Source organism: Gymnoscopelus braueri (genome assembly GCF_963280865.1).
Source record: "Gymnoscopelus braueri genome assembly, chromosome: 9".
NCBI lineage: Eukaryota > Metazoa > Chordata > Actinopteri > Myctophiformes > Myctophidae > Gymnoscopelus > Gymnoscopelus braueri.
The window spans coordinates 11828379-11842823 of NC_137610.1; the positions used below are offsets into that span (position 1 = coordinate 11828379).

Genomic DNA, 14445 nt, shown 5'->3' on the forward strand with positions numbered 1-14445 from the left:
TTGTGATCAAGATCGTATTACAGACTAACCAAGAGCAGACCAGAAGAAGTATGCTAGTACAATTAGCCCAGTCATAACTGACTCTCGTACACACTCGCAAACTGTCAACAAATTGACATTTAATACTCAAAACACAAATGAAAAACAACGTCGACGTGTTTTCACACAATACAAATTTACCCCTTACATAAATGAAATCATTTTGTTTGAGAACCATGGCATAGATCAAATCAATATATCAATATTCACATGGTCAAGGAAATCCTAGGAATGTATTTAATAAACTTAAATACACATACTGTACAGACAGTACAGTATACTAGATGTCAATCTAACACACATGGGACGTTAACTGTATTGTATTCATGTCTTTTAAACAATGTGTGTAAAAATGTCATTGTTTTCAAAAAAGCAGGGCTTCATTCTAGCATTCAGACCAGTAAGTCCTAACCCTGATCCTGGGGACCAAGTCTACTTCTCTTCTGCCAAGTAGTTTTAATTAGTCTCTGATTAGATGACTACAATGAAAACTGCCAGTAGACTGGGTCCCTTGGACAGCTGTAAACTAAACTGCACCATTCTCTCACACACCATTCTCTCACACACACACGCACACACGCACTTTAACTATCGAACCATTTGCTTTTCTTTATGATGGTGGGCTTGTTGGTAGTACCCAGCAGTTTCCTCTTGTACTGGGCCACCAGACTCTCAAAACGGTCGTCATCTTTGCTCCGTCTCTTGGGCATTTTACCACTCTGGAAAACACAGAGTATTTTAATTGCAATGATGCAGTTCAATTATGGGTCAAATGTTCTCCTTCTCATGGATTATATATTGGTTAGCCCGTTTTCATTTTATGAATAAACATAAAAAGATTAAATTTGGCTACTTCTTCACGTTGCATCATAAATGTATAATTTCTAATGACTTTTGAAGGGTTTTGGGCCTTACACCATTTTAGTAACCTTTTACTTTCTCTTCAGTCACATTTTTGTGGTATTATAGTGTTGCAATCGTGCACCAACTTAACCAGTGCTTTGGTAAGCTTTGGTGACTTTTCACTAGAGTTGAATATAAGTGATATGAATAGATTTTTGTGACTGCACTGTACATTCTCGCTCTCTTTTCATTTCTTTTCTTGTTATTTGTTCAGGCTTTTCCTGCCTTTATAATAGTTCAGTGTATAGAGATTTTTACTGTACTGTATGTCTCAATTAAATCCTAAGGGGAATGGACCACTCTCCCACAGAGACGAATGAAAGGAGGCTATGCATGTACTGTTAAATGCAAAACAAACAAATGAAATTACATTGCTGACCCAGAAGGCAGACTAAATGTCCAAGAGGTTCTGTATTGCCAATACTAACACACCTCTAATACCAGGCATAGATCAGATGAATACAGTTGGGGATATTCTACATTATGAACAGTTAGTATGTACCTTGGGTCTTTGTGCTTTGGGCTGTGTGGGTTTTTCCATTGATGGTCTTCTGTTGATGGTCTTCTGTTGCTCGCTCCTGCTGGGTCGATTCTTGGCCTTAACGGGTGCAGGGGTCAGGTTCTTCCCTTTATCACGCACCCTGAATGCAAGAAAGAAAGTTACAACTAAATTAGAAATTTCATCCCTGATCGGTTGCTAACCTGAAAAACATTATGGCTGCACAATCCTCAAAAGTAATTGAAAATCATGAGGTTATGTTTCACAATAATGTCATTGAAAAACCAAAAGATAATTAAAAATTCTTGTTTCGTCAGCTGTAGCACATTGCCGTCGTCTCCTTCTCATTACATAACGGTTAGTAACCAGAACATTTCACAACTCATCTCCCCATCATCAGGCTCACAGACACATACAACTTGAATTAGGAAGAAGATCCAAACTGGATCCTTGGATCCGGATTGGAAAATCAACAGGAAGTTGACATTTTTATTTAAAACAAATGTGCATTGTTTGCGTTCATTTATGAGCTAAAAGAGTGATTTTGAGACCAGTTTCACCATGCAATGTAAGTCAATGGGTGAATATTTTATATATATAACTATGGAACATATCTCACCAATATTTGGAGTTTACGTCATGGCAAAATAACGGCAAGGTAACGACACAACTCAAACCACTATCAAAGTGTCATTTTGTTTTTAAGTACCTGTTCTTGGGCCCTCGGTGCGATGGGAGGGGCAGAACCTTCCTCCGTTTCTTTCCATCTTCAAATTCAACATGTTCCACCACAGGGTTGGTCTGGAAGCCCGAGTGATGTTTGCCTTGGCTCCATTTCTGGGGACCAGCTGCTGCACAGAGACACAGCGGGGAACAATGTCAATTCTAATTGTTAACGTGTGCTATATACAACAGAACAGAATGCATTTCTAACAAATTTGGGGTGAGTGCCAATACTAAGATTTAGAATGTGTGGTGAATCATGACTGTCACATGTGTTCCTGATATTGGAATGAAGTTGTAAAAAAAAGATGAACACAAAGATTTAAAATGTGTGGTGAGGCATTACTGTGTAATGTGTTCCTGATATTGGAAAAAAAAAGATGAACAAACATTTGTCACCATACCTTTGTTCTTCCCAGCCTGCCATGGTGACGAGGGCTGGGTTTTAGGTCCAGTTTTAGGTCCAGCTCCAACGACCTGAGCATTGGCTCCACTCAGCGGCCCGTTTCTGGAATATTCCTAGTGAAACGTTTCCATGTACAGTTTGTTATAGCGATGTAATAGTAATATGAATGTACATATATATTGAACGCTGTATACACACACATATACAGTATATACATGTATATATTGTATTGTACATAGCATGACGTTACTTAACGCAGCAAAGCCAGATGTCTCATTACAAGCAGAGCAAGGAGAACAGCGTCCAAATAAAGTTAAACAGTCATCTGTCTTTCTGGAAATGTTTTCCACTGCAGTGTGGTTTCCTAGACGTATCTTTATAATCTTTGGTCTCACATCAAATCCTTCCGTTTAAAAACTACAATGAAACTTACCTGGAGTTTATATGTGGCCAGCAACATTGGATTTAATACTGTATATATGTTGGATGAATCCAACAGGCTAAAATTAACTAACTAGCAGCATATGTCTGCACCTTGAAGCAGTGCATGTCCCACATTAGAAGGAAACGCCTGTAGAACTAATTACTCTATTAAATACAGTCTGAAAACTGTCTATGGTCACTTTGAAAAACAAAAAGATATGATTTACTTTTTGTTAATAGGTCTTAAACAGATTCTTCATGTACACAATTAACAGTTTAAACAACCCATCCCTATATATGTAGGGAGATGTGTCATGTGGGTGGCTGAGTGGGAAGGTATTTTGTTGCCATTTACTCTAATGATTAACACAATTTCCAAAGTAAGTATTCATGGCACGTGAAAAGACAAACCTTGTTTCTCTGTTGCCGTAGTTCTTTCATTTTAAGCTTCCTTCCATCCTCAAGAGAAAACTCGACAATGGGCCTCTGCAATGACAGAAAAGGCATAAAGAACTCACCAAACACAGCTAGACCAGCTTGCTTTATGGAATGTTAGTTATATTAATTACGGTACTTTTGTCCAAATACTTTGTTGCACGATAAATAACGGAAATTGCCGTTCCGACAGCTCACAACGTGTCACATTGCAACAGGTCGAGCTTGAAGATCTGCTATTTTAAAACATACAAAAATAAACAGCTGCAACTCGTTTAGGCATTTCACCTATAATGACATGCCCAAAATAGGGGAGGGAATGAGTCTACGAGTGTGCCAACATTTCTCTCAAATTTGTCATCACCAACATCATCTCAGATTCAATGGGGACCATAGTATATGTATGTGGGCTAAGGCCATGTGATTATCTATGTAGGCAGCTTTCATTATTGCAGCTCAGTTTTAGGTTCGATAGTCAGACTAGATGTACAAATGGACCATACAGTAGCCTACATGCACAGGAGGGAGAACAGATGTATTCTTTTTTTTTTTTACCATTTAAACCCATATTTAGGAAATTACTTGTGGATTACCACAGCATCTACATTGGCAGTACTATCTGCGATTGGCAATTGTCTCTGAGATTGTCAATATTTACATTGGCAGAACTATCTGTAATTGGCCATTTTCACTGACATTGTCAATATGATGTCACTCACACTTCTAAATCAATGTGACAGCAATCACACCAAGTTCAATGAACCTGTAAATGAACTGAATGAACTGAGACGGTCAACGATGATGAAATTGATGGACTCTCCTGTACTGTATTATGGATTTTGTATTATTATGTGAGAAGAGCACTGTACCAACCGAAAAAGGTACGCTGCTCTCCCAACATTAAAGCCCTGTTCAACAGGAAGAAGAGTCCAAAGGGAAGCACGCACATCCCAACAGGGATCAGAGCCATTTCATGCAGGTGACAATGAGGCGGGCAGGGCTGTTCAGAAGAAGTGGAGGTGGATAGTGGGGGCAAAGGGTGGAGCCTACTCCTTTGGGTGCTCTGTTTGGGGTTTATCCCACACTGCCCTCGCTCTCTAAATTGGAAAAGGATGTTTTGGTTTTTGTCACTCTATTGGCTAGGACACTCATCTTAAAGGGGTTATTTCACTTTCAAAAAAACTTTTGGTCATTTTATCATCTACTCAGTCAGGCCTTTGTGAGCCCCCCAGACAGTTTTTAAGTTGCTTGATTCATTATTTAGATATTTGATATTCATTTTATCAGACACGCCCCCTTCCTATACAAACCCATTGTAACTTCAAACTTCATTTTAACCATGTTAGATTCATCAAAAACACCAGTCCTTGGTTCTGCTGACTCATCCTGCCCTCCTAATGCGTGAGGGGGCTGTGTTTTTTCAATTACTTTTTTCATTTATTTTTTATATTTTTTTTGGAAAATTAAAAAAATAAAATACAATAGAAAATTTAAATAAAATAAATGGAAAAAGTAATCGGAAAAACACGGCCCCCTCACGCATTAGGAGGGCAGGGTGAGTCACCAGAACCAAGGACAGGTGTTTTTGATGAATCTAACATGGTTAAAATGGAGTTTGAAGTTACAATGGGTTTGTATAGGAAGGGGGCGTGTCTGATAAAATGAATATCAAATATCTAAATAATGAATCAAGCAACTTAAAAACTGTCTGGGGGGTTCAGAAAGGCCTGAGTAGATGATAAAATGACCAAAAGTTTTTTTGAAAGTGAAATATCCCTTTAATTAATTGGAAATCACCTACTTCCCCCCCTCACACTCATTGGATAAGAGACATCTTGCACTGTCTAAAACTAGAAAAGATAAGATTCTCATTGATTGGCTCCTCCAGTAAGTTTGGGAAGGTATGGGGTCCATAATTTGAATCCGTCTCTCGTTGGGGATACGGATACGTGAGGTGTGGTGGAACGTTGACATGATGGGCTTGCTGTGGCGAGGGTGTTGTGCTGTAAAGCGGATTTATATGTGTCATGGATATGTACTGTTTGACTGATGTTGTTTTGTTCTGTCTGTGTTTGTCTGTTTTTTATAATTGTTACATTTGTATTTAACCTGCATTTCCTGTATGTTTTTGGGTAATAATGCAATCTGTTTACTGTAATTTCTGTATTTGGATTGCGCTGGAGGAAGCTTTTACGTGACTGTATAAGTACCAACTTTTGATGTTGAATGCTTCTGTGGAAAATCAAATAAACAAAGTAAAAAAAACTGGACTGCACTGATGCCCCCTACAGGAAGGAACAGAGCAAGCCGTTCTTTCTGAGGAGTCTTAGGTCCTTCAACATGACCCCCATCTGTCAGTAGTAGGCTCCTACTACTCTTCTCATCCATTTCTTAATATTAGGCAATATTAACCATCTTGTGACTAGGCCATATGGTTATCTGCACGAGATTTCTAGGTATAACAAAATACATACATTTCCCCATAAATTCACTTTGACCTAGTGTGTTAAAACTCATGATCTGCCTCTTGTGTCCCATCAACTCCTGTGGGAGCCATCTTCTCTCCCTTACTACTTTAACCCATTGAGACCTGAAGCCGATTCTACATGTCTCCTAAAGCTCAACAGTATTCTGAAAAACGTATGTTTCTATATCAGTGGTGCTCAATCTTTTTCATGTCAAGGACCCCCAAAATGATATGTATTTGGCCGCGGACCCCCATCAAAATATTTTGTTCCAAGGACCCCCAGAAGCAAAGATTTGAGTTAAAAATGTTCGCTTTAAATATATATATATTCAAAGATTTGCACACATTTTCAAAAATTTTCAAAAATAGCAGATCTACAAGCTCGTAGCGCGGCACTCGGTGCCGCGCTATGAGCTTGTATATCTGCTATTTTTAAATAGCCCTAAGTGTAAAATAATGCTGTAAAAATGACAGTTCCAGGTCTTAATGGGTTAAGTAAGCAAGCAGAGTAAGAGTAAACAAAGTATCTGTACTCCAACTACTTTTTATGCATGAATCATCATTTTCTGCACACAGAGGCCCTGGGCCTCTCTCTAATCCAGAGGCCTTTCTTACTCTCCTGCATAGGTTCTTCCGCCACTACAATGCCAACAAGCTGGTAAGGAAGCTCCGTAGTTGGTTAAAACGGACAACATGGGGGTGGTTGTGGAGGGGGAGGAAGCTTGACTCAATCCTGATGAATCCTCCCATCCCCTCCGTGATGAGCTAGTAAAGACGAGTAGCACATTCTTCCATAGACCCATCCCTCGTCCACACACCACTGTACACCTTGGCCAGTCCTTTGTGCCCCCATTTGAGAACTTTAAGACCTACACTGTCTGCTACTGACTTTTGAGTACTGACTCCTGCATGGATTCTGGCAAACTTGCACGTGGACTTCTAGACAGTACATTAGGGACGGCATACAGTATTAATAAATTATCATATTCATTGTTGATAAGACTGTATAGTGTACACATATCCATTGTAATATTCATTGTTGATAGTTTGTACATATATTAATTTGTTTACATATTGATAGATTGTACTGTTCACTAATTCAAAGATCCAGGGCCAGCAGCTCAGTATATTAATGTATTCTTATTCTTATGTGTCTTGGTTTGGTTCTTGATGCTTATGTGTATCTGTATCTCTCCTGTTTTTCATTCTCACTGCTGTTCTAATCTTTATAAAAATTCAGCAATGTTCCAGCTTTCTCACATACACAAGCGCAGATGCATGCATTGCACACACTTGCGCGCACAAACGCATTACATCACACGTACCTTGTGAGCGCCGAAGATGTCAGGGTTGTTGTTTAGGTGTCGAAGTGCGCTGAGGGCATGCTCGTGGGCCTGGAACTCGACAAAGCCGTAACCCAGGGACAGTCCCAACACCTGACCCTTCTGCGGCTTCCTGTCGTACATCACCCGACACTAGGGAGAAAGAAAGGGATTACAGTAAATAGTAAAACAGTACCACCTAGTGGACAAAAGAGGTACCTATCCAGTTCAGTTATGTCCCATTAGCACATCTGGACCGGCACGTTTTTTACAAATCCTCTAGTGCATTGGTCCTCTAAGTGGGGTCCGGGGACCCCCAGGGGTCCACGGGGGGGTTCCAGTGGGTCCCCAGCTAAATGTGTTAATATAGCGTCACAATACTTTTAGCCACTTTAACCTTTTATACTTTGGCTATTCAAAAATAGCAGATATACAAGCTCATAGCGCGGCACAGAGTGCCGCGCTATGAGCTTGTAGATCTGATATTTTTGAAAAATCGTGAACATTTGTGCAAACCTTTTGAATATATATTTTTTTAAAGAAAACATTTGTAACTCAAATCTTTGCTTCTGGGGGTCCCTGGAGCAAAATATTTGAGATGGGGGTCCGCGGCCAAATACATATCATTTTGGGGGTCCTTGACATGAAAAAGTTTGAGAACCACTGCTCTAGTGGCAGGAGACGGTTGAGAAAAGATCAATGCGTAAAATGTCATCTTTCCTCACCTCAGTGATGCGGGCTCCCATGCTTGCTTTGGCTGCACTCAGACAGAGTGCTCTGAGTTTTTTGTTGTCCGTCGACTTGGGCAGGTTGTGGACACACAAGCGAGTCTTTGACACGAACACCTGGAGATCCTTAAGCTTTGTCCTCTTCAACTCTTCAAACTGAAAATGCAAGCAAAGCATGGGTCTCAAAGCAATATTTGTCTTAATGCTTCCGAGTGTGAAGTTAACAGACGAGCGCAGTAAGCTGTACTATATAATGCATAATTATTGTATGAAAGGTGCTATACAAATTAAGACTATCATAGTTACATCAACATTATTATGTATAGATATTGTAGAGAAATGGTCCTTACTCTCATCCTCTTGGCCATATCTGTTGCAGGGACACCCTCTGCAGCTTTGGTACCTTCACGGATCACTGGACAGATAAGATGGAGAGAGGAACAGAGAGGGTGAGGAAGTGTTCTGACTGACAGGATGCAGGCACAGGTGGTGCATCATCTTATTTACAGAATACAGACATAATTATTGGTTGCACGATGAGGTGTGATGAGAGGGGTCAAAGTATAGGGTTTACTCACTGCCCTCCCTGGCCAGGTAGAGGTTCCTGGTGCCCGTTTCAACTTTCACCTTCGTGGTTTTCAACTTGACAGCGTCGTCTTTGGTCACCGCTGCCACGATGATCAGCTTTCTGCCGTCTGCTCGGATTCCACCGTTCTGAACGGAACATCGGAAGTTAGGCAAGTAAGATCACTGACTATATACACACACACAACAGGACAATGCATATGTTCCACGATACAACACATCTGCATGTATATACTACCAATACACTAGAACAGGGGTCTTCAACAGGGAGTCCGGGACCCCTAGGGGGTCCTCAGAGTTACAACAGGGGGGCCCCCAAATCTTTGTGTGATAGGATCATGTTTTTTTACATTAACCACTTGAACCCTAGCATTCCTATTCTGAGTGGAACATTAGCCAATAATAGTAGATCTACAAGCTCACAACGCCTGCGAGGCGTTGTGAGCTTGTAGATCTGCTATTTTTGGCAAAGAGGTTTGGTGTAGAGGGGGAAAAAAGAGCAGACTAAGTATTGACGGTTCAAGTGGGTTAAATGTCTGAAAATACACATTAATCCAACATACACTGATGATAGTGAAGTTGAAGTCTATGAAGCTGTCACAAGTTTATACAATATGTAGTGGGGGGTCCCTGCTTCATCTCTCTCTCAGCTAAGGGGGTCCTTGGCCTGAAAAAACGTTGAAGACCCCTGCACTAGAATATTTCCAATCAGTGATCCAAAGTAACAATCCATCCGGATGTTGCATCTTACCTCTGCCTCGTCCTCTGCCGTGGCGATACACTTGTCTGCAGCATCTTTCCTCTTGAATTGGGCAAATGCAACACCTAGCAAAAAAATAAATCAATCAACCCGAATGACAAAACAAAAAATCAAACCCGTTTTCTAAAATCAAGCAAAGAGTTTTACTCGGGCACTGCAGACTGACCTTTGGAGTGCTCTGTGTCTGGGTGGACAACGATCTTAACGTAGTTCAGTTCTCCGAATTTTAGAAGAATCTCCTCCAGCGCTTCCTCCTCAGTGTCAAAGGAGAGGTTCCTAAAAATCAGTGAAAGGTAAACAGCCATCATCAACATGGGTGAATGAAAAAGGTGCGAATTTTTTTTAACGATGAGCCAAACCGAAAATAAAAACGGTAAAACTAGTCAAGTATACAAGACCCATGGTTAAGAACATGGTGGAGGAGGGCTACAAACCTGATGAAGACCGTTCTGCCCTGATTCACGTCTGAAGGAAGAGCTTTCCTTGGTGGTTTCTTCTGACCTAGAGAGAAAGGGCAGTGAAGTGAAAAGTGAAAAAACGTCACATTTCCAAGCTAACAAATATCAGAGAACAAGAGTGATTGGTAGAGAAACATACCCGATTCATCATCATCATCGTCGTCGTCGTAATCATCATCATCATCGTCGTCATCATCATCGTCATCCTCAGAATCAAGATTTCTGTCATCGTCTTCATCATCATCTTCCTCCTCACTGTCTTGGTCTTCACCGTCATCTTCGTCTTCCGATGGCAACTCCTCTACAGCTGGTTTTTGGGACTCCTTCACCTTCTTCACAGCTGGTTTTGGGGACTCCTTCACAGCTGGTTTTGGGGACTCCTTCGCAGCTGGTTTTGGGGACTCCTTCACAGCTGGTTTTGGGGACTCCTTCGCCTTCTTCTTAGCTGGTTTCGGAGACTCCTCCACCTTCTTTGCAGCTGGTTTCGGGGACTCCTCCACCTTCTTTACAGCTTGTTTAGCAGATACTCTGTGACGAGGACACAAACTTGTGAGACTTCACCAAGGTCATCAGGGCAAAAATTCAACAGTACAACTTTCTCTGTGGATTCTTTCCAAGCAATTTATAAAGTCAAACACTGACAGACTGAAATATTTCTATTAACATCCCTCTTCTACCAGCTCACAACGAGTCACAATGAAACGCGTTGTGAGCTGGTCAATCTGCTATTTTTGAATCATTTTGAAACACACAGCCTCTTTTATTGGGAGTCTCTTTTTAGATGGTGGTCCTTGACATGTAAATGTTGAACCGCTGACCTATACCAAATATCTTGACAGATACTGTACAATCATGAATCTCAATAAGTTTCAGTTTCCTACTTTTTCTTTGGAGGTGTTTCTTCCTCCTCTTCTTCTTCAGAGTCACTCTCAGATGACGCAGGATCTGCATTTACTTCCTGTGATTTTGCAGGCGCTATGGCGGAAATAAAACTCATTATTTCAACTGTAACAATGTACATCGTCTTGTATTCATATATCCAAATGTTCAAAAGGAAAATAAAATCCATTGTATTTAATAAATCATAACTGGTTTTGCTCTAGCCAATATAAATACATGTAACCGTTTAAGCTACGTGAAGTATGAGCCAGCCATTACCTGCTTTGGATGGCGGTTGTGTGGCAACATACTTGTCCTTAGCCACAGCCCAATCCACTGCTACTGTTCGTCCTGTCAAACAAACACACAAACCTCATAGAATCACATTTACACTGTACACATTGAATCAAGTTTCTTCTTTTATGAAGCGAGACCATGAACAAAACACAATGTTTTGGCATCTACAGAGATAAAGGTTTCGGTCACTAACCTTTTATTTCCTTTAGGTTCATAGCGTTCAGTGCTTTCCCAGCCTCAGACACGCTCTTAAACTGGACAAAAGCGAATCCTCTCATCTTCCCATCTATGTAAAGAATGGTAAAAAAGAAACATTAAGGGCATGATTAAGTTATTATCATAATAATTCAAATTTGCTGTAACACCCAAAGCAGCATTCACAATTTTTTCAAAAGACAGGGTTTTATTTGTCACTAACTTATACAAGTACAAGCAGCAAAATTGTGCAACATCCTAAACGTAATAATATATTAAGAGAAGAGATAATAATAATATAATAAAACATACATTAGCTTATCAATATGCAGCAGTTCCAGACATGTGCAAATAAATATCTAACACATAGCAACATAGCAGCTAATACATACACAGTCGAATGTGTCGAGAACATACGTATTTACCTGGTTTGAGGGGAATTTTGACCTCAAGCACTTTTCCATGCTCGCCAAAGGATTGCTTCAGTTCATTCTCTGAGCACTTTAACAAGAAAACACTTTAATTAATTTACTACAGGTACAATACTGAGTTTGCTTCATCTTAGGGGTGCAGCAGTTAATCAAACTAATCAATTTAATGAAATTATACAATTAATCTATTTTAATACTATAATCGCCAAGCTCACGTGTCGCTTCACAACGTGTTGTGAGCTTGTAGATCAACTATTTCCGGGATTTTTCTGTGACACCATTGTATACTTACTGTTGTAAGTATACAATAAGGCTTAAGTGGTTAATAAGACAAATTGCAATGATTCGATTATCAGAGAAAGTAATCGACAAAATAATCACTAATCGATAGTTGCAACCCTACTTCATGTGTTTGTGAAGAACAGATAAGGGCAGCCCCGTAGAATAAACAATATAACTGTCCAATGTTTGCAGAGATTACGATGTGCTTTCTGGTGCTAAGCCAGATCAAGAGTGATTTGACAAATATCAGAAGCGTCCAGTGGAATTTCCATAACAATGCACACTTAAGAACAACTAAATATAAATATTTAACCAAATGATAAATACATGTTAGTTAGAACACATTTCCACACAGTAGCTGCATACCTTGAAACTGAGATTCCTAATGATAAGCCTTGCTTTCAGCTGGTTTTTTCGTAATCCACTGGATTTCTGCTCCTTTCCGCTTCCATCGGATTTCGGCTCCTTTCCACTTGGTGCTGGAGGGGGCTCCTTTGACGCTAAATAAGAGCAACCCACAATCCATTTTACACCTTGGTTAGCAAGGATGACAGAAGATGCTTTTTTTAAGCACTCTTCTAAGTCAGTCTCTTTAGAGTTGTTGGACCTGTTACAACTCACCTACTTTCTTGTTGTCAACTATTTTCTTCTTTGCCAGTGAGAGAGATATCCTCTGTCCATCGTACTGCAGGGTTTCTTTCAAGGCACGCTGTGCGTCCTCCTCCATGGCATAGGTGACATACCCAAATCCCCGACATTTTTGTGTGCCTGGCATGGATGATGATTTAAATAATAACCATAAATATGCAATATATCAAATTCAAAGACATTTTAATTTAAATATTACAAAATGTGTCATTACAAAATAATCAATTAATTATTAATCATAACCTTGGATCAAGACTAACATAGATTTTATCGGGTCTGACTTTTGCTTTCATAAATACGAAAGCAAAAGTCAAGACTCCATAAAAGTCTGACTTTTTCACCTCAGAAAATAAAATATGTCCTCCAGATGGAAATTATTTGATTTGCTCCACTGCGCCCTCTACAGATCTGGTCAATATAAATTACCATTGACATCTGTAGAGGGCGCAGGTGAGTTAATAAAAATAATTTCCCTCTGGCGAACCTATTCTATTTTCTGCCCAAAAAGTGTATTATACAGAGAAGGTGGGGTGCTGAGAGGCTTCCCACCGTGGAGAATAGTCTTTCTACAACACCAAACAGCCTTTGTTTCGGTGAGTAGCGAAATAGTTTCCTTTATTTTTTTTACTAAAGTTGGAGACTTTGCACAGTACGACAGTAGTGGAATTTTCAGTCCATGGGAATAGCACTAACAGCTTCTAACAGAGCGTTAGAGAGAACTCGCTAAGGCGCTGGACAAGAGCAGAGCTGCCGCTATACTGTAGCGTAGCCCCATTTTCGCCCTACATCGTATCCAAAAACTAATGGCAGTCCCCAAATTCAACAGATGTTTAAGGATGTTCCGGAACCCTAACTTTTTAGACCGGTGTGAAACAACGGTTTAAATCGCTTATTTAGTCAGCCTGTGGCCATGTTTTCCATTCAACTCGGAAGAACCCCCTACGTCAGGTGCCAGTACTGCAGTTCGGCTACAATGGGGAAAACTTGGCCACAGGCTAACTAAATAAGCGATTTAAAAAGTTAGGGTTCCGGACCATCCTAAAACATGTGTAGAATTTGGGGACTACCATTAGTTTTAGGATACGTTGTGGCGAAAAGGGTAATCCACGGACCCTTTGCCGGTGTTCCACCGATTTCGGTCGAGATCCCAGTGGAACCTCCTCTCGGAGCTGGACCAATGAGGAGAGGTTCGTAATGGGGCTGCTGTTATACCAACCACAATGAGATTTGTTTTAGCTAAACTGTAATTCAATATTAGATTCGTTCGTGCTTAGAAAAAGATGACATGCCTCATAATCTGACGATAGTCGGCATTCTCCCACCAACTGGACTGAGACACAACATTGGTTTAAGGTTTTACAAGATCATGATGAATCTCACCTTTCTCGTTGACCACGAAGCATTGCTTAACGGGGCCGATCTCAGAGCAGATCTCTTCCAGATGCTCGTTGGTCGCAGAGTCTGGCAACGACTTCACGAATAGAGTGCGTACAGGCATGGCTGGATTAACGCGTGGATTAACTGCTCAACACGTCAAAACGTACACAGAAACGTTAACTGTAGGTGATACTATAGACCGAGGTGTTATCTAACAATATAATGTCTTCCGCGACAAGTACATGTTTAATATAAATATGTTTAACTTGAAAAAATGACAGCCTTGTTCAGAGAAAACGCGTCGCATGTTTACATGTGGAGGCAGACATCTTGGACATGATGTTAGTGTCGCCAGGTTTTGTGAGAGAAGCAAGCAACCGGGTCTATGAAAACAAGCCCAAAAGAACGAGCCCTTCGCCCTTGACTTTAAACATAATACACTACTAGCTACTTGAAAATAGCCAATCTAGGAGCTTGTAGGTCTTCTTTTTTTTTTTACTTGAAGAAAATGTTTAAAATGTGGAATATTTTTTGAAACATTTGAACAACACAAATCTTGAATGGTGGTCCCTGGCATGAAATATTTTC

General features: G+C 40.3%; 1 protein-coding gene across 3 annotated transcripts in view; it reads right to left on the reverse strand.

Moving 5' to 3' along the window:
• The window catches only part of rbm28 (RNA binding motif protein 28), an 895251-nt gene extending 881068 nt beyond the window's left edge, over window positions 1-14183 (reverse strand). Inside the window, exons 1-20 of one of the 3 annotated variants that reach the window (XM_080438267.1) lie at window positions 13861-14183; window positions 12454-12600; window positions 12199-12332; window positions 11545-11620; window positions 11118-11210; window positions 10907-10978; window positions 10630-10723; window positions 9888-10276; window positions 9725-9791; window positions 9457-9566; window positions 9282-9355; window positions 8524-8659; window positions 8296-8360; window positions 7943-8101; window positions 7221-7370; window positions 3405-3479; window positions 2569-2683; window positions 2151-2292; window positions 1445-1583; window positions 603-758 (exon numbers count right to left, since the gene is read on the reverse strand). In XM_080438267.1, the coding sequence (XP_080294393.1) occupies window positions 624-758; window positions 1445-1583; window positions 2151-2292; window positions 2569-2683; window positions 3405-3479; window positions 7221-7370; window positions 7943-8101; window positions 8296-8360; window positions 8524-8659; window positions 9282-9355; window positions 9457-9566; window positions 9725-9791; window positions 9888-10276; window positions 10630-10723; window positions 10907-10978; window positions 11118-11210; window positions 11545-11620; window positions 12199-12332; window positions 12454-12600; window positions 13861-13978 (2490 nt within the window). In that variant the 5' untranslated portion in view covers window positions 13979-14183 and the 3' untranslated portion in view covers window positions 603-623. Of the gene's footprint in view, window positions 1-84; window positions 759-1444; window positions 1584-2150; window positions 2293-2568; window positions 2684-3404; window positions 3480-7220; window positions 7371-7942; window positions 8102-8295; window positions 8361-8523; window positions 8660-9281; window positions 9356-9456; window positions 9567-9724; window positions 9792-9887; window positions 10277-10629; window positions 10724-10906; window positions 10979-11117; window positions 11211-11544; window positions 11621-12198; window positions 12333-12453; window positions 12601-13860 lie in introns of those variants that run through there. The other 2 variants (XM_080438268.1, XM_080438266.1) reach the window with 2 other exon arrangements.
• Window positions 14184-14445: the final 262 nt, after the last annotated feature.